Source organism: Globicephala melas, chromosome 6 (assembly GCF_963455315.2).
Source record: "Globicephala melas chromosome 6, mGloMel1.2, whole genome shotgun sequence".
Classification (NCBI taxonomy): domain Eukaryota; kingdom Metazoa; phylum Chordata; class Mammalia; order Artiodactyla; family Delphinidae; genus Globicephala; species Globicephala melas.
In genome coordinates, this window is record NC_083319.1 from 12,871,861 (window position 1) to 12,893,938 (window position 22,078).

Below are 22,078 nucleotides of genomic sequence, written 5' to 3' on the forward strand. Positions count from 1 at the left end.
ATGGAACGCGTCCGGGTGTTCAGTCCCCCAGAGGTCCCTGAGTAGAGATCTCTGGCACCCGGGCCCCGCGCGCGCCTCGAGGCCGTGCCGAGGCCACTCACCAGCTAGCGCCCAGTCTACTAGGAAGACTCGCACGACCGCAGCGACGGCGGCGGCGCGGGCGTCGTGACGTCACGGGGCGGGGCGGCGGCGCAGGCGTAGTGCGTCACGGGTGGCCTGGCAGCTGGCGGCGCTGAGGTGGACGCGTCTAGAGGGTTGTCTGACCGTGGAGTCGGGGCTTTGCTTTGGGGGCATGAGCCGAGGGGACTACGCCGAGGTGACGAGGTGAGTCCGGCCGCGACGCGCCTCTGCATCTTAGCGCCGGCCCCGCGAGGGGCTCCCAGAGGAGGCTGCCCTAGAGAGACGGCTTCTCAGGCCCCGCCCCGGATTGTCCCGCTGCTGGCCCGGAAATAACAATCCGAGTAATGACCCATCGCATCTGGGAATTCGCGGCCAGGGATCGGGAAGCCCGGATTCCAGCCTTGACCCCACCGTTACCGTTAGCTTTTAGGAACAAGTGCCTGCTTCTCTGCTCCTCAGTTTCCCCAAATGACTGTTCGTGGCATCCAGGGTCGTTGTAGCTTAGCGGGGGAGGGGGGGTGGGCGGGAGCGTTTTGTGAATTCTGTGAATATAAGAGGTTGTCGCCATTGCGAACCCAAAGGATTTTGATTGTCATGTGGCATCTTGATCACTTACCACACTTTACCGTTCCTCAAAAAGTGCTGTGCCGAGCTGTCACGTGTATTGTCATATTTAAGCATCGTAACAACCCTTGAGATAGGGATAATTATGCCCTTTGTAGGAAGGAGGAAGAAACTGAGGCTCCGAGTGGGGAGGTGGCTTGTTTCATTCATTCATTCAGTAAATACTGAGTACCAGCCAGGAGCTAGGCAGTGTACTAAGTGCCGGGAATAGAATCATCAAAATAGGTAAGGCCCTGTCCTCCAGTGATTTACATTCTAGTGAGGGAAACAGAAGATAAAATAATATGTGATACATTGAGCTGGTATTATGTGGAAAGAAAAAGGTAGCTGTCATAGAGACTAACAAGATGCTCTGCTCTATTAGGGAAAGCTTTTCTGAGGAGGGGACACTTAAGGGGCAATCATGACTTTCTAAAGTCACAAAATAACTGGGTGCAAAAGCCAGGATTTGAGTGCCTCTCTTTTGGCCCCATATCCTGCACTCTTCCCACTAAAAATGGTTCCCTCGTGTGATACTATTTCCTGTTGGTATTAGTATCAGAAGGTTTTATCATTTCAAGTCTCATCTCAAATGTCATCTCCTATAGGTCTTCCCTTTCCACTAATTCTGAAGTAGCCCATCCCTAGACTTTGTCAAATCCCCTTGCTTAACTGTGTTTGCGGCACTTATCACAAATTACATCTTGATTATTTATTTTCCTTTTGTCTTGTCCTGCCCCTCTTCCAAATATAAGCATGCATAGGGCAGAGACCTTGCTTGTTCACTGCTCTGTCCCCAGTACCTAGACACTGCCTGGAAAATAGAGGCTCTATAAAAATTTTTTGAATGAATGATCTGTAAGTAGAAGGAAAGGACAAAATATTTCGCCTCTCCAGTTTCCACACCTGGGATTCTACTTATGCCTGTTTTACCTTTCTCCCAGGAAGTAGGAGCAAGAGCTATGGCTCGTTCATCTCTCTATTTTCAGCACATAGTCCAGGGCTTAGCAGTTATTAGTTGCTTGTCTCACATTATGGAACAGATTGAACATGTGAATGAGAGAGGAAGAAAAATACCCTCATGTGTGGAGGTAGATAAACACATTTAACAAACAAGTACCTGAGGGGCTGCTATGTGCTAGCCTGTATAAGCTGTGCTGAGTTGAATAAGAGGTAATGGCAGTGTTCAGTTTATCAGCTGTTGTTATTAAGACGCAGTTCCTGCAACACTGATCTCGGAGGCACTTCTGGTTTTACAGGACATGTTTTCTCTAGCAGGGAGTTATGAAGTCTGTCACAGCCTGCCATCTTCCCAGCCCCTTTATTTTCCTTCCTCTACCACATCATACATTAAAGCTTTATTTTACATCTGTTGTGTCATTTTTGGTCTTCTCAGCAACTCTAAGTTATAAGCAGGGCAAGGTTTATTATGTAGAGGTGAGGAGACTGAAGCTAAGAATGAAGTGACTTCCAATGGAAATGCCAAAATTTGAAACCAGGCCTTCTGACCGCAAGGTTTTTGGTCTTTACATTACTGTCTCCATCGTAACCCTCATCCTCCTTTTGTGGCTGTGATATGAGACGTTTCAGGAACTAAGTCGGTAATAGTTTAAGCTAAAATTAATTGAATGCTTCTTAGGTGCCATGCATTTATTGTTCTTAATGTTTTTGGTGTGTTAACTCAGTGAATCTGCATAGCTCTTTATTACCCCTATTTTACAAATGAGGAAACTGAGACACAGAGTGGTTAAGTAACTTGCCCACCATTACAGAACTAGTAAATAATGGAACTGGAATAACTACGGAACAAGTTAGTCTCTTCTTCCCAGTGTCTCCCAAAATATTAGACATGATAATAGCTAATTGATTACTTACTATTGTTCTTCCCCACCCATACCCTTAAGTGTCATTAAGACTCCCTTTCTGGTGGTTTCCAAGGCTTATTTTGGGTGACGGTTGTTGAACTGGAGTATCATGTAGTAGTAGAGACTTTGGCCTCCTGCCCAGTCAGCCTCTGGCTTCAGAAGAGAAAAACTAGTTTCTACACACAGAACCACACCCCTTTCACCTTAAATGGAAGCTTTTGCTCTCTGGCTGCCGGAGGAGCTGTCCCAAGGGAACTGGTGCTGGGGCCCTGTTTGTGGAATAACTGAAGCCTTTGAAGGACTGCCCAGGGCATGCCCTCCTTGAATAAATGTTTGTTGAATTGAATTTGAAGTCTCATGTTCACAACATGTTGCTCCTTTCCTGTCTGAATATTCACATTTCCTTTAGTATTTCGTAGAGATTGATGGAAGCAGAAACCAAAACTCTTCCCCTGGAGAATGCATCCATCCTTTCAGAGGGTTCCCTGCAGGAAGGGCACCGGTTATGGATTGGCAACCTGGACCCCAAAATCACAGAGTGAGTCTAATATATTTTAATTCATTACCTACAAAATTGGGATGCTTGTGGTGAGGATGTTCAGAAGAATTTTCAAGGGATATAGGCTATATTTTGGCCCTTTTATTTATGTTTTAATTATCTTTGAAGGGAATATGTTGTTTTAGCGTGTCATCTTGTCATTTTTCTTACATTTGGACTCTTCTGCATAGACACAGACTTGGATACCCTTTAAACCATATATTACTTGTTTTTCCTGCTTGCCTAAGATGTTCTCCTAATTTTCAACTATTTCGAATCCTTGTACCCAGTGACTAGGAAATTATTTCCTAAAACCAGCCATGGGCATACTTTCATTCCCCAAAATGAAGGAACAAACAGAAGAAGTATCAGTATTTTCACAAAAAGGCAGAGAGGTACCACTTGACTCTAATTCATGTTAAGCAGCCATGGAACCGAGGAAAGTCAGAAGGAATCTTAGAGATTCCCCAGTCACTTTGGTTTTCATTCATTCATTAAATGATTTGAGTGCCTACTCTGTGCCAAGTGCCATGCTAGGCAATTTTCAAAGTTTCTAAATCTGAGGAGCCTTGTCTTATTAAAGTACAGAACCTAGATATAAAATAAAAGCTCAGAGTTGCTCTGATTAAAGGGAGGACCAGGTGTACCCAGTGCCTTTGGGCCACAGTCACCCTTTCTTTGGCAATCACTTATAGGACTTGTGGAGCACCCTTGAAAGACTCTGATATATTCCAGCTGTTTTATCCTACAGCAGAGGAAACTGAAGCCCAAGAGATAGAAGTGCCTTGTCCATGGTGACAAAGCTAATTGAATTGTCTTGACTCCCCACTCTTTCCTTTGTGGATATAATAGTGGAGTGAAATTTCTTAGCAGAGAGAATTGAGAGGTTTTTCCTTCCCCCAGTCGTTCGGTAGGGGCAGGTGGTGGTTGGTGGCAGGATAGCCAAGCGTGGGTGGATTGAGCCATTTGGGGTCAATGCTTGAAGCAAGCATGGGTTACAGCCTCAGTCCTAGAAGTTACTCCCTGTGGAATAGTGTTAAAAGCAAGGAGAGAGGAAACAAGGGAATCTGCTTAGAGGAGGTGTATAACAGGGTTGGGATTATGAAAGAGGAAAGAGATGTAAACTAACATATCAGGATCATGACAGAATGTTCAGTTCCTTAAACCTGCTCAAGCTCAAATTGGCTAAGTGTAGACACCGTTGGGTCCCTCTAGAAATTATGATGGTATTTAAGGTGTGTTGCCCCCTAATTATGTTACCTTGATCACGAGGGCCCTTAAATATAGACTTTGCATTTATTTTGGCTCTCTTTATGACTTATGGCTTTGAGGATGAATGTGTGAACCTGCCCAAGCTCTCAGTTAATGAGGGAATTAAACAGAGAAGCTGTTTCCATCATCTATAACCCAGGCTGTGAGAGGATGCTTCCAAGAGTGGTTTCCATTCCCACCTCTTCTCGTCTGAATGGAAATCTGGAGTGTGGAAACAATGTTCATTGTTTTAGCTGGGGTTCCCTGTAATGATATTCTTGTTATAATTGTATCCTGCTGCTTGACAGGAAGGTTCAAATGGGCATCTGCCACCTCAGTTTATGTCATAAGTGGGAGTACGTGGATATTTTCTTTAGTTAGAGCATTAACAGGAACATTGAATCAAAAACTCTCCCACTGGTATCTCTGCTCTTCTCATATCAGGACAAAGGTGGACATCCAGTACTAGACTACAGATCAGGGCCTTGCTGGCTCCACCTGTGACTTCCCACCTCTGTATTACCAGAGATCATTTCTACTGTATTTCATCTAGGGATTCCTTATCTTAAAATATTTTCTCGATAAACAAACTGATTTATTAAATTTCTTCTTAATGACATAACTACCAGTTGTAGCTTATGGTTAGCATGAAATGCATAGTGTTACTTCATTTAATTTACTTAATTGCAGCAAAGAAACCTAACATTATAGTAAGGTAGGTCTCATCTTGTAGAAATATGTGATTTTCTTGCAAGTTTTTGAAGTACATAAACTTCTAGATCCTGTTCCTTTCAAGATGTAGGTAACGATGGACCTAGACTAATTATTAAAATGCAGTCATTCCCAAACATTGAAGGGCTGCATGATGAAACTTGTGTGAACATGTGGTACCCAGCTTGTAGTCTAATCTCAGAAAATATTATTTGAATCCAAATCTCTAAAGTTCTAATGACTCTTGACAGAAGTTTTTTAAAGAAAAAAACCTTTTCCACTCAGTTTTTCAAAGTTTATTTTATAATAATTCTATTCATCTTATGTGCGTGTGTGCCTGTTACTAATCTGAGTTGTGTTCAAGTTCTAGTAGGATGTCCATCAGCCTCTTCTCAACAGAATATGCATTGCTGACCGACTGTCTAGCACCCTGATACTCTGTTCAGTTTGTAGTTGCAATACTGACCATTTTAGGACCATGTTACATGCCAGGAATATCTGTATAACTAAATAGATCTTAGAGATCTGGATTTAAGGGAATGATGATATACTCTTATTTATGGAGGTAGCAGATTCCAAGCCTATGTTCTTTCCACTATATTTGGATTCCTCTCAACTATATTGTACCTCATAATTCTTACCTGTAAAGTGAGACTGTTCAACTAAATGCTCTGGAAATGTCTTCTAGCTCTAATATTTCTTTAGTTCCTCTTATTTAAGCTTGCAACAGTCTTGTGAGGCAGGTAGAACAGACAACACTTCCCTACTTTATAAGTAAAGAAAGGTAAAGGGAGTTGACTCAGTTCACTTAAGTAGTTAATGATAGGACTAAGTTCCTGGCATCTAACATAGGGCTCTTTGCACAAATACTCTAACAGTCCATGTAACTGGACAGTCATAACCTAAAGTATTCTATTCTAAATTTTTCATTGTAAGGACTTCCTTTAAATGTTATGGGACCCAGTCTAACTGTAAGAGTAAAAACAACAACTTTAAATATTACTACTAGTGCCTTCAATAGAGAAGCTGAACAAATTAATGTCTTTAGACATCTATTTTCTATACCATGGTTTCTTCTGAGAGGGTTAACACTGCTTTCTTTTTTAAATATTAAATGTGCTGTATAGAAAGCCAAATTAATAGCCACTGCGTTATGTATAAGGAGAAGTATGAGAGAGAACAAAGCCAGTAGAAATTCTAAAAGAAAGAACATTCTGGATGGAGGGTGAATCATAAATAAAGGAACATAAGTAGGAATAAGAAGTATTGTTGGGCTTCCCTGGTGGCACAGTGGTTGAGAGTCCACCTGCCGATGCAGGGGACATGGGTTCGTGCCCCGGTCTGGGAAGATCCCACATGCCGCGGAGCGGCTGGGCCTGTAAGCCATGGCCGCTGAGCCTGCGCGTCCGGAGCCTGTGCTCCGCAATGGGAGAGGCCGCAACAGTGAGAGGCCTGCGTACCGCAAAAAAAAAAAAAAAAGAAGAAGTATTGTTATGGATGAGTCGAAGAATATCGGGAAGACCTTTTTGACTAAAAGGGAGGTTGAATACTAAACGATAATGAAAATAGTAGTTGGAGAGAGAGAATGCTATCAGATTAAGACAGGATCTATAAAATTTATTCAGACAAGTTTGAATTTCACGTAGAAGAGATTCGTGAGTGTTTGGTGGGAGACCAACATCATGAAAGTGATGTTTTAGTAGGAAAATCAGACATCAGTATTAAGGATGAATAGGAGGGGCAAAGACTGAAGATGAAGATTAGCTGCGGACCTGCCATTAATATCACCTAGATAGAGACAGTGAACTTGGAGACCACTGGGTGGAGTCTGCGAGATGAAGAAGGTGACTGAAGAGGAGCGGAGAGCTAAAGATGATCCTGATGTTTCTTGCCTGAGAAATGGAAAAGAATCATGTCCACACCAGCCAGCGGAATAGCTGGAAAGAGGCATAGTTTGTGGAGAGGAGGAGGTCAGGCCTGGCGTTATTAAGTAAACTTAAAAGCAATGGAGAGCCACCTGGGTGGAAATGTCCTTCGGATGTAGACTTTCAGAGCTAAGCTCAAGGGATTATAAACGCATGAGCATGTAAGAACAGAGTGTTTCCACCTGAAGACACGCCCGCTTCTCTCTCAGCCCATTCCTTGTTTTTCCTCCATGACCTGTGCTGCTTCTCATGCTTTGGTTTGCATAAAACAACCTTTACTATTTACTTATTTAAATTTGAAACAAAGTAAGACCATTTAAAAACATATAAGGCATAGAACATAAAGACCCACCACATAATAATTTCCGTAAATTTATGAAAAAAATTTTCTCTAAAACAAATTGTGCATTAAAAAGAATCTTAAATGTCATTTCGTTGGCTTCCCAGTACCTACAGCATCACATTAAAATTCCCTCCTGCACACATCTTTCCCAACCTGTCCCCTGCCTGCCTTTTAGCCTCTTCACTTACTGTCTAAGAGCCCCCACTGTCTGCCGTTGGCTCAGTCTTTTTCACCTTTATGTCTTTACACAAGGTATTCACTAACCGCCTTCCCTGCACAGCTGGTCCTCTTCATCTGTGTGCTCACGTACATACCTCTGTGTGCAAGCTTCACACTTTTAAAATTGTTTGATTACATCTCTCTGTCCTCGAACCAGAATGTCAGGTCTTTGAAGACAGAGACTTAGTTGTATTCATTTGGATAGTCAAGTGCCTAATACTACAATTCTTGACACATTTGTAGGTGTCTATCTTAACCTAATCTAATTCATATAGACTAATTCCCTCTGTGCCATTAGGCAGGAAGGCCATTTTAAAGACCCATTACAGAAAACGCTAATTATGTTGCAGAAATATGTATGGGACTGGTGTACTAATTCTCCGGCTCCCGAAGGCTGCAGGGCCCACATTTCATTAAGTGAAGCAAGGCTCTGATGAGTAGCGAGCTCTCCCATACTTCAGCAGCAGATGAAAGTGCTTGCAGATGTGAAAGCAAGATTCTCCAGGCTTTTTTCACTATCAGAGCTTGCAGTCTCCATCTCCAGGAAGCAAAATAGTAAACATTTCATTCCTTTTGTTTCGGTGTTCCGATAATTTCAAGAAATTATCAAACAAGGAAAGAAATCCTGGAGAAGTTGAAAGACACGGACCTAAGCAGATGTTCCTGGAATCTTAAGGTCGCACTTCTCGGGCAGAACGCATTTGTTAGCTTTTCAAAGAATAATCTGTTGGAGTTTTTTTTTTTTTTTCCCTGAGTAAATTAAAATTCATTTCCTAGGAAATGCCGATCGCCTTACCTTCCTGCTATTAAGCAGAATGGAGTTAATGAAAAGATGACCGGCCCACAGTAGCCCTTAGGTTGTTTTTTTAAAAAAAAGATTTGACCCACCATTTATGGCAACTGGTGCAGTGTTGAGGTTTGAATGTGTATAGTAAGTGGAAGATGCAGCTGTGAATTAAAGACGCTGAGAGAGATTCTTCTAGCCCATCTGCGCACTTGAGAGACCCACCCTTGCTGTAAGCATATTCAGAAAACCAAGTAAAACCAGAAATTTGCACTTTAGGTGTCTTCCTTTCCCCTGAAGAATCACCTCATTCATTCTCACCAGCAGTTGAGGTATCGTGATAGGAATTGAGAGTTTGGAAACTAGAGGGTTATGGTTGTTTTCTCCTTCAAAACAGATCTAAAGACCAGATTAATATCCACTGTATGCCTTGGGATCCTTGCCCCCTGCCCCAGTAAAAGACCTGTGTTATGTCTTCCTTGCTCCACTGTGTCAGGACCTGATCCAGGATAATGGGCTTGCTTGTTGATGTGCATTGTCTCAAATTTAGTGTAGCTTATGATCCATTTCATCTCTTTCTGCCTCCCAAAGGAGATTCTCACTCAAGAATAAAATCTTGATGAGTTTTCTCCTAGAAAACAATGTGAATATGAATGTGGCTGTAAAGACAGCTTTACTGACTCCCTGTGGGGTAGAATTCCCAGTAATAACAGATTTAGCATGTGGGCTGATACCTTTTTAGTATCACAGGGACAGCATTGTTTAGAGAAAGCCTTGACTCCATTTGAATAGCGTGGAGGATGCCAGGAGGAAGGCCAAAGGAAAAGGAAACGGGAGAGCTGTTGGTTTGTCTCACCCTTACATCAGATGACAGGAAGTCGGAATTGAGATTGGCCACAGCAACCTGTTACGGCCACATCTGTTTGAATAACTTAAAAGCTCTATAGAAACCAAGTAAGTTTTAGAGAAAGGAATCCAAGAAGAGGGTGAGGGGCAGAGTGGCAAGAAAGAGCTTGGGGTAAACCTCCTGCCAGTAGTAAATGCCCTCCTTGGCCAGCTAGATTCTTTATTCAGCCACACCAGAGCATAAATCGTATTGAAGCAACTGAGGTTGGGCAGTTGCCTGCAGTGGGATGATTTATAGGACCGGCCAGGTTCCCCTGCCTGTGTGAGACCAGCCTCCATCACGTTGCGGTTCCACATTGTCCTGTCATTCGGTCACGTCAGGGATGGAAACTCTCAAGCACTTATGGAAGTGCCACTAGCTGTGGTTTGGCTTTTGGCAGAATTTGTCTCAAGTGCAATTTGGGGCTAATGATTAACTATGAACGCTGACGGGGAAGTCTTTCAGGATTGTTTTGTTGTTTGTGTGAATGTATATGTGTTACTTTGTTTATTTTTGAGGTAGGGTTGGCCTTTGCATTTGGAGTGTGAGTGTGTGTTTCTGATGGAGTTGTAGTTATTCACAAATACTATTTCATTGCCAAGAAATTGAAAATAAATAAATCGACACAATTTTTGAGCTATTCTCCAAAAGAAAAACAAATGGTGCTTGTGGGCCAGACAGCTGTTTGTTAGGTGTGGTTTTTTTGTTTGGTATTTTTGTGTTGGACAGACGCATAGCCATGACAATTCTAGTCCCCATTCCAAATAGAGGCAAACAACTCTGTTTGCCAAATAAACTAACACGGCAGTTTGGAGGAAGGCAGGGGGCAGTGATGTGAGATTTTATCCCTGGGGTAAATTATCTCCTGCTTTTATCTCGCAGGCTGACCAAATTCCCAGAGTGTCTCAGGGGCTGTTCTTTCTCCATAGATACCACCTCCTCAAGCTCCTGCAGAAGTTTGGCACGGTGAAGCAGTTCGACTTCCTCTTCCACAAGTCAGGTGCTTTGGAGGGACAGCCTCGAGGGTACTGTTTCGTTAACTTTGAAACTAAGCAGGTAATTGAACTTCTCCCCCTTTCCCAGTACTTACACTCTCATAATTATCTGTGCATCCCTCTTGACTACTAGAGTAGCAGTTCCTTGTGGGCAGGAGCCATGTCTGATTCATCTCTGTGTGCTGTGCTCTGAGTCCTAAAGGAGATCCTCGGTAAACAACTGAATTAGTGAACAGCTTTCAAGGTCTACCCTCCCCAGGCTGGCAGTCTCAGGCAGCTGACCTACTTTTCTGACCAGATGCTTTGGGATGCCCACATTAAGCACATGGACATGCCCCTCCCTGTTCTCTTTTGTTTGTTCCTTTAGTGGCTGGCCAACAAAGCCTCCTTTTCTTTCAGTAGTTTTGCCCCGTGGTGCAGAAGCCCTCCCTCTCTGTGGTGAACCACCCACAAACTCTCTTTTATTTTTATTTCTTAAAAATGTATCCTTCTTCTCAATGTCTCAGAATAAATGTGGACAAATTTGAATATATACAGAGAAAGAGAACCTCCAGCTTCAACCATGATGTATCCATGTATCCGTATTAAAATTTAGTCCTTGGAGGGGACATGCATTGATAAAGGAATTGAATTTGAATGTTATTAAATATGGAGACACTGCTTATAGCTCTATAACTTTATTAGTCATGTGTGAGAACATTGCCTAGTTATTGTTTTATTAATAATAATTGTATTTGTGTGTTTTTCTTACTGTAAAAGTGATACCTGTTTCTTACAGATGAAAATATAGATAAGTAATTTCATTTATTAGCCTAAAACCCAGAAATAATCAGTTTTTTAATATTTAGTTGTATATCTTTGTAGTCTCTTCTTCTTTCTTCACATTCATACACACATACACACGCACACAAACACATGTACACAATTTTTAAAAAAAACATGTGCAGCTTATAACACACAAACAGAATCATATATCCTATTTACCACTGAAAGAAAATTAAAATTTTTTCTGTCATCTAATACACATCAAGATAACATTCTGGGGCTTCCCTGGTGGCGCAGTGGTTGAGAGTCCGCCTGCCGATGCAGGGGACACGGGCTCGTGCCGTGAGCCATGGCCGCTGAGCCTGCGCGTCCGTAGCCTGTGCTCCGCAACGGGAGAGGCCACAACAGTGAGAGGCCCGCGTACCGCAAAAAAAGAAAAAAAAAATAACATTCTGTATCATATTGTGGTTTCACTGGTGTAGCTGTAGATATATGTAAAAATTCACTGATCTATATCTATAATTTTATTATTTAGACCTCAGTTTAAAAACTAACCAGTGTCACCTTTGATGACTGCATAACATTCTGTGAACGTATGGTAATTTACTTAACTAATCTCCACACGTGTCAGTAGTGCAGTGAACGTCTCTTTAGCTCTATGTACATATTTACTATATTCATGGAAATGGAGTGGTGTCAACAAAGGCCACAATTTTTTTTCGTAATATGACTGCCAAATTGCCTTCAAGAAGTGATGTGTCAGTATGTTCTGAAACTGTCTGAGAGTGTCATTTGTCCTTACCAGTGCTGGGAATTTTTTTTGTTAATTTCCCCTAATTTTTGCAAATGTGATAGGCAGTACGTGATTCATTATTGTTCTAATTGTTCAAGGTTTGTTTTGAGGGAACTGAAAATGTGCTCTATATAGTTAGCAGTTTAAAGTACTTTGTTCTTTCCTAATGATAGAGCATGTTGAGGATTTTTATAGACAACTAAAATCAATGGTCATGTTGAGGACAGGTGCTGGGTTTTTTTTTTTTTGCGGTACGCGGGCCTCTCACTGCTGTGGCCTCTCCTGTTGCGGAGCACAGGCTCCGGACGCACAGGCTCGGTGGCCATGGCTCACGGGCCTAGCCGCTCCGCGGCTTGTGGGATCTTCCCGGACCGGGGCACGAACCCGTGTCCCCTGCATTGGCAGGCGGACTCTCAACCACTGCACCACCAGGGAAGCCCCAGATGCTGGTTTAAAAACACTAAACTTGAAGTCACAAAGCCTGTTATTTCTGACTCTTCCATTTATTAACTTTAGGCGAGTCTCTTTAACTTATTTTGACCTCAGTTTTCATCTAAAAATGGGGATTAAAAACACACACCCTCCTTACCTTTTAGGAAGTTGGGAGAATAGGTGAGGGTTTATATGAAAACACATTTGGCATTTAATAATGTTGGATACATGAATTTTGAAACAGGTTACAGAGACGGGAAATTCTTTTTTCAAACATTTATCACCTGCTGGCACCTTATGACTGTTGATACTACAGAATTAATGGAGAGTGTCATGTAAATTCTAATTCACTAAGTGAAACTTAAGAATAAAATGTCTCATCTGTCCTTCTAACTTTGCGTGCCATAGTGAGGCAAGGATGCCAGTGATGAATACTTGACACGTAGTAGGTACTCAGATATTTGTTGAATGTCATACCGGCAGGATCCAGAGGAATAAGAGAGTCACTGGGAAAACCAGACTGGAATGTCCTACACTGAGCCTCGGACTCTCCTTGTTCCTCTTCCTGTTCCTTAAGGGCTTCTTCACTCCCAGTAAACGTGGGTTACGCTTGGCCGAATGCCTCATGGATACAAATGGAGCAGAGAAGGCTTGGCAGGATGGAAAAGTACAGCCAGGCTTCCTGGGAATGTCCTAGAGTGCCTATTACCCAGCCTCAGGAATTCCTTTCAACCTCGTTGCTCCTATATCTGATGGGGACAGGGTCAGGGAAGTTCTGGCTCTGAAAACCAGGTGCAGAGATTGGCCCACAGAGATACCTTGCTCGTAGTCTCTTTGACTCACTCCTGCTTTTTCCGGCCTGGTTTCCTTCACTCCCATATCCTTTGAAGCCATTACTGTTTCTCACTTTGGATTCAGGGAGTATAAGCCCTAGTCCAGGATATAGTTTCAGAGTCCCTGGTGGAGTACAATTTCTTGACACAGTAGGTGCTACTCTAACTAACAGAAGTATGTAGAAAGATATCACCCAATAGGCCACACAACGGTCAGCTAATAATCTGACGTTGGTTGAGTGCTTACCATATGCTCCATGCTCTACATGCGCTCTTTGACTCCTCACGACCACTGAGGAACAAGCAATGTCCATATTTTACAGGTGAAAAAGATAATATCCAGAGAGATTAACTGACCTGCTAAATATTATGCTGCCAGTAAGTGGCAGAGCCAAGATTTGAATTTTTGTTCGACTGAGATTACAAAAACTCATACCCTTTTTACTATTCTGCCTTTTTTTTTTTTCTTGTAAACCCTTGCCACTTGTTTAACAAAACAGTTAGAAATTCAGCCATCAAAGCTAGTGAGGCATTTGAATCTTTGACTAACATTAATCCCTTTCCTGAACAGGAAGCAGAACAAGCCATCCAGTGTCTCAATGGCAAGCTGGCTCTGTCTAAGAAGCTGGTGGTGCGATGGGCACACGCACAAGTGAAGGTGAGTCTAACAGACTAGAAAGACAGCATCAGCTCATCCTAAATGAATCTTCCGAAAGACAGTTGTCCACTTGCCCGTTTGCATCCAAGCCTCTGCACATCTGGAACAGCCATACTCTGGTCTCCTACTTGTATTTACCATGTGTGTTGCCAGATTTTTCTTTTGAGAAACATCTCAGGAGGGATTAAGTTCCTTCGTCGTTTCTCTCCGCATACCCACAGATTCTGTTTTTGATTGATTCTTCCATGTGACTGATATGTATACTCAGACCTCTATCATTTTTTTGGTGGGGGTTGTTCTTTGGAGGAAAAAATGTATTTATTTTTAAAATTAGTTGCTTTAGGCGTTGTTAGACTCTTCCCAGCCTCTCAGTTCTTTGGAGAGTTTGAATTGTTTATTCTAAATGCTTGCGAAATGGGTAGTTTGTAAGAGTGCTTAAAGCACTGACATTTCCTTACTCCAGAGATTTTAAGAGTTATTTGTGGGACTTTGCAGTGTCTGTATTGACTCCAAGGCCCAAGCAGTGGTGAACTGCCATGTTCATCTCCTACTTGTTCTCTTGGGAAAATCTACAACCACTTTAAAAAAAAAAAAGAACAGTCTTCTGTTACAGCCAGCACAGGTGAAGTATGTGCACTGGAGCAATCCCCAAAGTTGATTCTATTCCTCCTGCAGTGTGGTCTTTACAGACCTGTCTGCAAAAAGATTTGTGACAGCTAAATCAGATTTGGAGCCTCAGTCTTTAGCTAAATGAGCATGAGTTTTAATCAGAGACTGTACCCAACAAGCTTCCCAGTAAAGAGTCACAGAAATAGAACATTTGAGTTCAGTGTCCAAGCTGAAGAATGGAGCTCAGACACTTTGGATCTTTATGAGTATTCCAGGTAACCACAGAGCCTTCTCAATTTCTAGGACCCATTGCCTTAAATATAGAAGCAGCAAAGAGAATTACCAAATGCTTTTTTACTCAAAAGAAAATCAAGTCTCATTTGCCAGACTGGCTGTCATTTTCTCATTCTGCATCTCATTGAAAAGACATGCAAGAGAAATAAATCATCCTTCGTTCTGTCTTCCATTTGAGAATCTCTGTGCCCTGCAGTTCTCTTCTCCTACACATCTTTTTGACCAGAGGCTCCTGATCCCTCTTTAATATTGTATTTACCTTTTAAAAGAAGTATATAATTATCTGACATCAAATAAACTACTCTTCCTGGAGAATGTTTTCTATATCAGTGGGTGAAAGCTGTTACTACTTTTCTTCTCCACTTAGATCTGTTAAGAGTTGAATGTTATGGTTGGTACTTTGCAAAAATCTAGCAAAATTTTAAAGTGCTTGGAATAAAGCAAAATAAATATTGTAAGAGGTGACGTATGACAGAATAAGAATGTGAGAGGGCAATCCTGCTGTGTGTCTGTACCATCTGCGAATTTAAAGGCTGAAATTCTTTCCCTACCAAATAAGGAGGACTGATGGCTAGATGGGAAGCCTCTTCTAAATTTCTCAGTTTATAACTTTTAGGCCAAAACTGTCTGGACGTCTACATTAATTCTAAACATAAAGCAGTGCTAAGATTGTCGAAAAATAATCTAACGATACACTGATGGTATTAGGATTTCTGAACACATGCACTGCAGTAGAGGGCTGGTTTCTGCCCAGGTGAGGTAATTTGCCTTTTTCTTACTTGCAGAGATACGATCATAACAAGAATGATAAGGTCCTTCCGATTAGTCTTGAGCCATCCTCAAGCACTGAGCCCACTCAGTCTAACCTAAGGTAAGAAGGTGTACTACAGGAAGACGCAAGCAGGTATGCAAGAGCTTGAGCCATCTCTTCATTCTAACCTTCATTCCGGTTCTAGTAACCCTTCGGACTCTTAATTTAGAGTAGAATCTACTAACTTGACACGCTGAGAAGTGTGTTCAGTTAGTCTCCAGAATGTATACACTTCACCTCCTCCCATACGCCTAAGAGCGTGTACCAGCCGTTTACAGAATTCATACACTCAAAAGAGGCGGGTGTACTTACCATGTACCTGCCATTATACTTGGCACTGGGAATGCACAGGTAAAGCAGATTCAGTCCTTGCCATAGAAACAGGCATTTTAATAAGACCTTGATTATCTTCAGCATTTGTCATCATACACGAATTCCTCCCCAGCTATGAGTTCCTTTATACAGAATTCGGGTTTGTAGCACTTTAATTTTATCTACGATTTCAGCAAATATAACAGTTTTGGTTCTAGTAAGTACAAATTATCATTTCCTTCCTTGGAGTTAATTCAAAACAGAAGGAATTGAGGGTTGAGTAGAGAAAGCGGAAGTTAAGTAGATGGGTGAGCAGAAGTAGAGGGGTTTACTTTGCATCGTAGCCTAGGGAGAAATGTTAACAATAACAAAAGCCAGGATTTATTGAGCTCACTATGAAGCAGACTCTGTGCTAAACACTTTACATGCCGTATGTCATTGAATTATAAAAATTCTGGTAAAAGTACAGTTGTACTAATTTTACAAATGAGGAAACTGAAGTTTAGAGAGGTAAAATATCTTGGCCAAGATCACGCAGGTAGCAAATAGCAGAGTCCAGATTCAAAGACAGGTTTACTGGACTTAAACATTCAGTCTTTTAATTACTGCTTTAAAGAAACTCCAGGCTGTAAATGCAGGACTACTGTTCTAAAGCCTGTTCCAGGGGCGGGGAAGAAGATAGGTGAAAGATCATCAGTGTTCCATAAGGATCAGAAATCAACATGTCTATATGGGGAAAGAATCGAAAAAAGAGTGGAGATATATATATATTTGTATAACAGATTCACTTTGCTGTACACCTGAAAGTAACACAATATTGTAAATCAATTATACTCCAATAAAAATGAAAAAAAGGGCTTCCCTGGTGGCGCAGTGGTTGAGAGTCCGCCTGCCGATGCAGGGGACACAGGCTCATGCCCCGGTCCGGGAAGATCCCACATGCCACAGAGCGGCTGCGCCCGTGAGCCATGGCCGCTGAGCCTGCGCATCCGGAGCCTGTGCTCCGCAACGGGAGAGGCCACAACAGTGAGAGGCCCGCGCACTGCGAAAAAAAGAAAAGAAAAAAAAAAAAGGAAATCAACAGTGTCATGAAGTCAGGAAAGTGATGCCTATTTGGACAGAGGGCCAGACAGGGAAAAAAAAACCTTTCCTATATATTTGCACCAAACAAAACAGATGTACAGGCATCTCATTAAACTGCAGGGGAAGGTGATCCTGAAATGTTTTCAGGAGCGATAAAATTGGTAAATTAAAATTAATTTTATAGTTACTAATTTGTCTAATATCATTGATATTTCTTAATTTTGTGCTGCTTTATTTTATACTCCCAATTTTTTTTTTTTTTTTTCCCTAACCAATGACTTCTGTAGATTCACTGGGAACTTATTTCGGCTATCCTATTTTCCCCACGAGATTAAACCTCCTTGATCACAGATTGGTTTCATGGAGGTTTTCATAAATCTAACTCCTGTTAGGAAGGGACGACTGCATTTATACTTGGTGATCTCCATGGTACAGTGAACATGTCTTTAGTTTCTTATTTTCACTGTTTGCTCTCTTTACTAGATAATCTAGCCTGGTGTTTTCCATTTATTTTTTAATCCAGAGAACCTCAGTTTACATCTTTCGATTAACATCTATGCCTAATTAGAGAAGGTTGTTTTCCCTGTGACTCATACAGAATGAATGGCTGGCTGTTAATTTTCCATTAATGGAAAAAGGTGCTGGAATGCATCTCAGTGAGACCTCAGAGTTCTTTTTTTTTTTTTTTTTTTTTTGCGGTACGCGGGCCTCTCACTGTTGTGGCCTCTCCCGTTGCGGAGCACAGGCTACGGACGCGCAGGCTCAACGGCCATGGCTCATGGGCCTAGCTGCTCCGAGGCATGTGGGATCTTCCCGGACCGGGGCATGAACCCGTGTCCCCTGCATCGGCAGGCGGACTCTCAACCACTGCGCCACCAGGGAAGCCCAGGGTTCTTTTTTTTTTTTTTTTTAAATTTATTTATTTATTTAGACTAGGGTCTTCGTTTGGGGTCTTCGTTTCTGTGCGAGGGCTTTCTCTAGTTGTGGCAAGTGGGGGCCACTCTTCATCACGGTGCGCGGGCCTCTCACTATCGCGGCCTCTCTTGTTGCGGAGCACAGGCTCCAGACGCGCAGGCTCAGTAGTTGTGGCTCACGGGACTAGTTGCTCCGCGGCATGCGGGATCTTCCCAGACCAGGCCTCGAACCCGTGTCCCTTGCATTGGCAGGCAGATTCTCAACCACTGCGCCACCAGGGAAGCCCCCAGGGTTCTTTTTTATTGCAACTTAGTTTTTTAATTTTACGTTGCCGGTGTAAAATCATGAGTATGTGCAGATGTATGCCTTTTGAGGATCTCTAAAAGGCCATGTGCACATTCCCTCCCAAGTTTCTGTCCCGGACTGTAGACCATTGACAGCATCAGAATGGAAAATAAAGGGAGTCGTGGGCCAAAAAATACTCTGCCTAAGTGCTTTGCATTCTGGTCCAGGGATAGCAGTGACCTTGATCAGAAGGGAATTCCTCACAACTTCTGCAGTGTCTCCTCACCCCTTCTCTCTAATACATGGCTACTCAGCTCCCAACCTAATGGAGAGGAAAAAACAAGGACTTTGATGATAAACTGGGCTTGAATCCTGGCTCCACAATTTCTTAGCTGTGTGAACCTTGGGTGAATCCCTACCTCTGTGCATTTGTTTATCTGTAAAATGTGGATCAAAACCCTTGCAATATTGTTGCAAGGATTAGAAACAATATAAGTAAAATGCTGGACCACTGCCTGGCTCATTGTAAGCACTCTAAATGATAGCCTAAACACACATTTGTCAGTAAACAGGGACTTTGTAGGAGTTCCAGGATTTTTTTCCCATTATTATTTAGTGATTCAGAAGGTGGTACAGTATAATATAGCTCATAGTATAGCTCTGGAGTCCAATTGTATTCAAATCTCAACTCTGCCACTCACTAGCGGTATAACACTAGCTAAGTTAACCTTTCTATGCCTTGTTTTCTTTATCTGTAAAGTGAAGAATATAACGTACGTGAATCATTTCTTCCATTTTTTCTAATTGTGGTAAAATATGCATAATATAGCATTTACCATCTTAACCATTTTTAAATGTATAGTTCAACGGTATTAAATACATTCATAATTTACAACAAGCACCACCATCTGTCTCCATAATTCTTTTCCTCTTGTAAAACTGAAGCTCTATACCCATTAAACATTAACTCCCCGTTCCCACCTCCCCCAAGCGCCTGGCAACCACCATTCCACTTTGTGTCTCTGTGATTTTGGCTACTCATTTAAGTACCTCATGTAAATGGAATCAAACAGTATTTAACTTTTTAACGTTTGTTTAACTTAGCGTAATGTCCTCCAGGTTCATCCACATTGTAGCATATGTATATACCATATTTTGCTTATCCATCCATACTTGGATGGACACTTGGGTTGCTTCCACAGTTTATTGTGAATAATGCTACCATGAAAAAAACAATGCTACCATGAACATGAGTGTACACATCTCTTCCAGACTCTGCTTTGAATTCCTACACAAATTATTTTTGAGTGCCTACTATCTACAGACACTAAGGTGCTGATCAGTGTTGGTGTCGGAGGTTTAAATGTAGCAATATGCAAAGTACTTCTAACAGTGTCTTACAGAGAAAACTTAATAGATGGACCAGACTTGATCTCTTTCCTAAAATGAGAACACTAATTGTTTTTATATGTGTTTTCTGTGAAATGCTTGCATGTTTGTGTTTGAGTATCTTGTTGCTACTCTGATATGCTTAAGAGGCACAAAGAAGATGAAAGACACAGGTAATCTCTGAACGTACCCACTCTGATCCTCTGCTGTCCTTTTTCCAGTGTCACTGCAAAGATAAAAGCCATTGAAGCAAAGCTGAAAATGATGGCAGAAAACCCTGACGCAGAGTATCCAGCAGCACCTGTTTATTCCTACTTCAAGCCACCAGATAAAAAAAGGACTACTCCTTATTCTAGAACAGCTTGGAAATCTCGAAGATGATGGTTATGAATTACCATAACAGCAAAAGCAAATTGGTGTCCACACCTGAAATCCTCTGCCTTTGTGCTTGTAGCTGTGAATGGTACTATCCGCCAGAGCACAGTCACATGTTAGAGTTTGGTAACGTAACGTCTTTGGATGTTCTTATGGATGTTTCTTCCCTGAAGTATGTGTGGAATTGAGCATCATCCAGAATAAATAGGATTGTATCCAAAACTGTGATTTGAACACTGGGATGCTCTAGTTGGCTGGTTTGTTTGGATTTGTAACTCCAGAAACAGTATATAGTGTGCCAGAGAGAAAGGCAAACGTAAAAAATGTTACTATTTAAATCAGGAAACTTAAGTTATTAATATCCGTCTTAAAAAAAACAAACAAAACATTTTCCTGTACTCAAGTGTCTTTACAACATAAAGAAGAAGTAAAAGACAGGGAGGGAAGTGAGAGATTTTTGAATCGTGTTCAGAACTGCTGTTCCAGAATTCTCTATGGAAATCCCTCCAACTGGACTAAAAGAAAAGGTTCTTGGCAAAAAGAGCTGTTTCTTTGAGCAAATGTTGTGGTAATATGTTTAAGAATTATGCTTATTGTTTCAAAATCCCAACTAGGAAAACATGGTGTATATCTTAAAAAATTGTTTGCATTGACAAAACTGTAGAATGAAATTTAGCATTTTATACCACAATGGAAGTTCTGTTTGGAAATCCAGTTTTTCTACTGGGATCATTTTTTAAGAATCTGAATAATCCTGCGTCTATAATACCAAATATCATTATTAATATGGGACTTTTAAAATTGCATTTATTGCATGAGATTGTTTTTAATAGCATGAGGATGTTCTATTTGGAATTGTATCATGGTCAATCTAAATAGAAAAGCAAAATTTCTTTGAAAACTTAAACATTGCTATATTGATCTCTAACAAACACGTTATTTATTAATAATTGTGTAGAGGTCTGAGTAGAAGAAATCAAATTCTCTTATGTGGGGTGAGGTGGGGACATGCAGTGGACACAGAAAGTCAATGGAGCAGGCACTGCTCTGGCACCGAGATTGTAATGACCTCATGTTTTATGTGGTTTTTAAAGGCTTGAAAGACTGCATGACTTTAAAACGATTCTTCATTTTTAGAACCTACTTCTCCCTAGATATTTTTTGCCTCTGTGAACATTTTAAATATAACAGTAGAGAAAGAAAAAGAAATCAACAGATTTGGGAGTGTGTTTCTGTCAGCAGTGTTGGTTGGTCATTTTGGTGCAAAGTTGACAGACTGTTTCATTGGGCAGCACCATTGCTTCTTTACCAGGTAAATCATTTTGTTACCCAACGTGCCACTCTTAGTGAGTACAGACTGTTTACCGTCATTTTTCCTAGCAAGAGGAAGCTTTCATTATAGGAACTTAAGTCTTCCTATGAGCATAAATGAATTTAAGACACTTGAACCAAAACTTCAGCATAGTGAGGTTTCAGAATTCACAGAACCGGTTCAGAGAAATTCTTATCACCTTTCCCAAGGTAAAGCTTTTCAGATATCTTTAAATGTTAAATACTTCCTGCGTTTATGAGCTCAGTCTAAGATGCGAGTAACTCTCTTTCCACTTGGGGGATAGGTCAGGGAGGAAGGAGCATTATCTCCCATTTTTCTGGTGACTTCTGAGAGCATAGAATTCACCATTTTATCCTTAAGTCCTCAGAGAGTTATGGTGGAGTAGGACTTAATTAATGCAAAATAGTCTTCTATTTTTAATAGGAACTTAGAAAATACTTAACTTTGAATTATCTAGAGTTGTTTCCTTTAGAAACCAGAGCTATTTATTTGTATTTAAAGCAATGTTTGTTATTTGTACCGATTCTTACTCCTCTGTGTGAATAAATGCAAGACGGTGTCTGCGGTTGTGTCTTCTCTTGTCCGTCTCCTGCAGTGAAGACCACGGCTCTCGGAGAGGCTGGTTTCCCCTCAGGACGTGGGCCGGCGTGTCCAGGCGGGGTGCTGTTTCTAAGTGCCTTCTCAGACCTCAGAGGCAGCTCTGTCCACCTTTTCTGCCTGCCTACTTCTGTTAGAGATGAGTAAAGAGACTAGCTGTTCTCACTATAAATCTATTTGAAAAGACGTTGTTAATGGAAGTCCCCTGAAGTATGATAATGTGCTTAGGCCCTCTTTCAAAGTAGGGGTTTCAAAAGAATAAATGTGTGTGTCATAAATATGCTGAAAGCGGTTTGGTAAAACGCTTCTAAAATGTAAGTGTTAATTGGTCAACTGCTATGAAGTTACCTGTAC

The 22,078-nt window shown here is 41.5% G+C and overlaps 2 protein-coding genes across 9 annotated transcripts in view; one reads left to right on the forward strand and one right to left on the reverse strand.

Annotated features, from left to right (window-relative positions):
• LOC115854506 (ribosome-recycling factor, mitochondrial) overlaps positions 1-310 on the reverse strand; it is a 114,278-nt gene extending 113,968 nt beyond the window's left edge. The window contains exon 1 of one of the 5 annotated variants that reach the window (XR_009564255.2): positions 102-308. The gene's annotated coding sequence lies outside the window, so the exon portion shown is untranslated. Of the gene's footprint in view, positions 1-101 lie in introns of all 5 variants that reach the window. The other 4 variants (XM_060300474.2, XM_060300475.2, XM_060300477.2 and 1 more) reach the window with 4 other exon arrangements.
• On the forward strand, positions 174-21,686 carry RBM18 (RNA binding motif protein 18). Of its 4 annotated transcripts, none has more exons than XM_030858756.3 (6): positions 174-324; positions 2,998-3,126; positions 10,128-10,301; positions 13,635-13,721; positions 15,410-15,495; positions 19,641-21,686. In XM_030858756.3, the coding sequence occupies exons 2-6, from the start codon at positions 3,094-3,096 to the stop codon at positions 19,798-19,800; spliced, it is 540 nt and encodes a 179-aa protein (XP_030714616.1). In that variant the 5' UTR covers positions 174-324; positions 2,998-3,093; the 3' UTR covers positions 19,801-21,686. The 4 variants fall into 4 exon arrangements, with proteins under 4 accessions (XP_030714616.1, XP_030714615.1, XP_069901782.1 ...); XM_030858755.2 differs by having other exon boundaries at positions 10,175-10,301; XM_070045681.1 differs by having other exon boundaries at positions 190-324; positions 3,008-3,126.
• The last annotated feature ends 392 nt before the right edge of the window (positions 21,687-22,078 follow it).

Bases quoted from the DNA above. Each gene is read 5' to 3' on its own strand.
- RBM18 (XM_030858755.2), top strand. From the start codon at position 3,014: ATGGAAGCAGAAACCAAAACTCTTCCCCTGGAGAATGCATCCATCCTT. The intron at 3,127-10,174 runs GTGAGTCTAATA...CTTTCTCCATAG, and splicing joins CTGGACCCCAAAATCACAGA to ATACCACCTCCTCAAGCTCC. The intron at 13,722-15,409 runs GTGAGTCTAACA...TCTTACTTGCAG, and splicing joins GGGCACACGCACAAGTGAAG to AGATACGATCATAACAAGAA.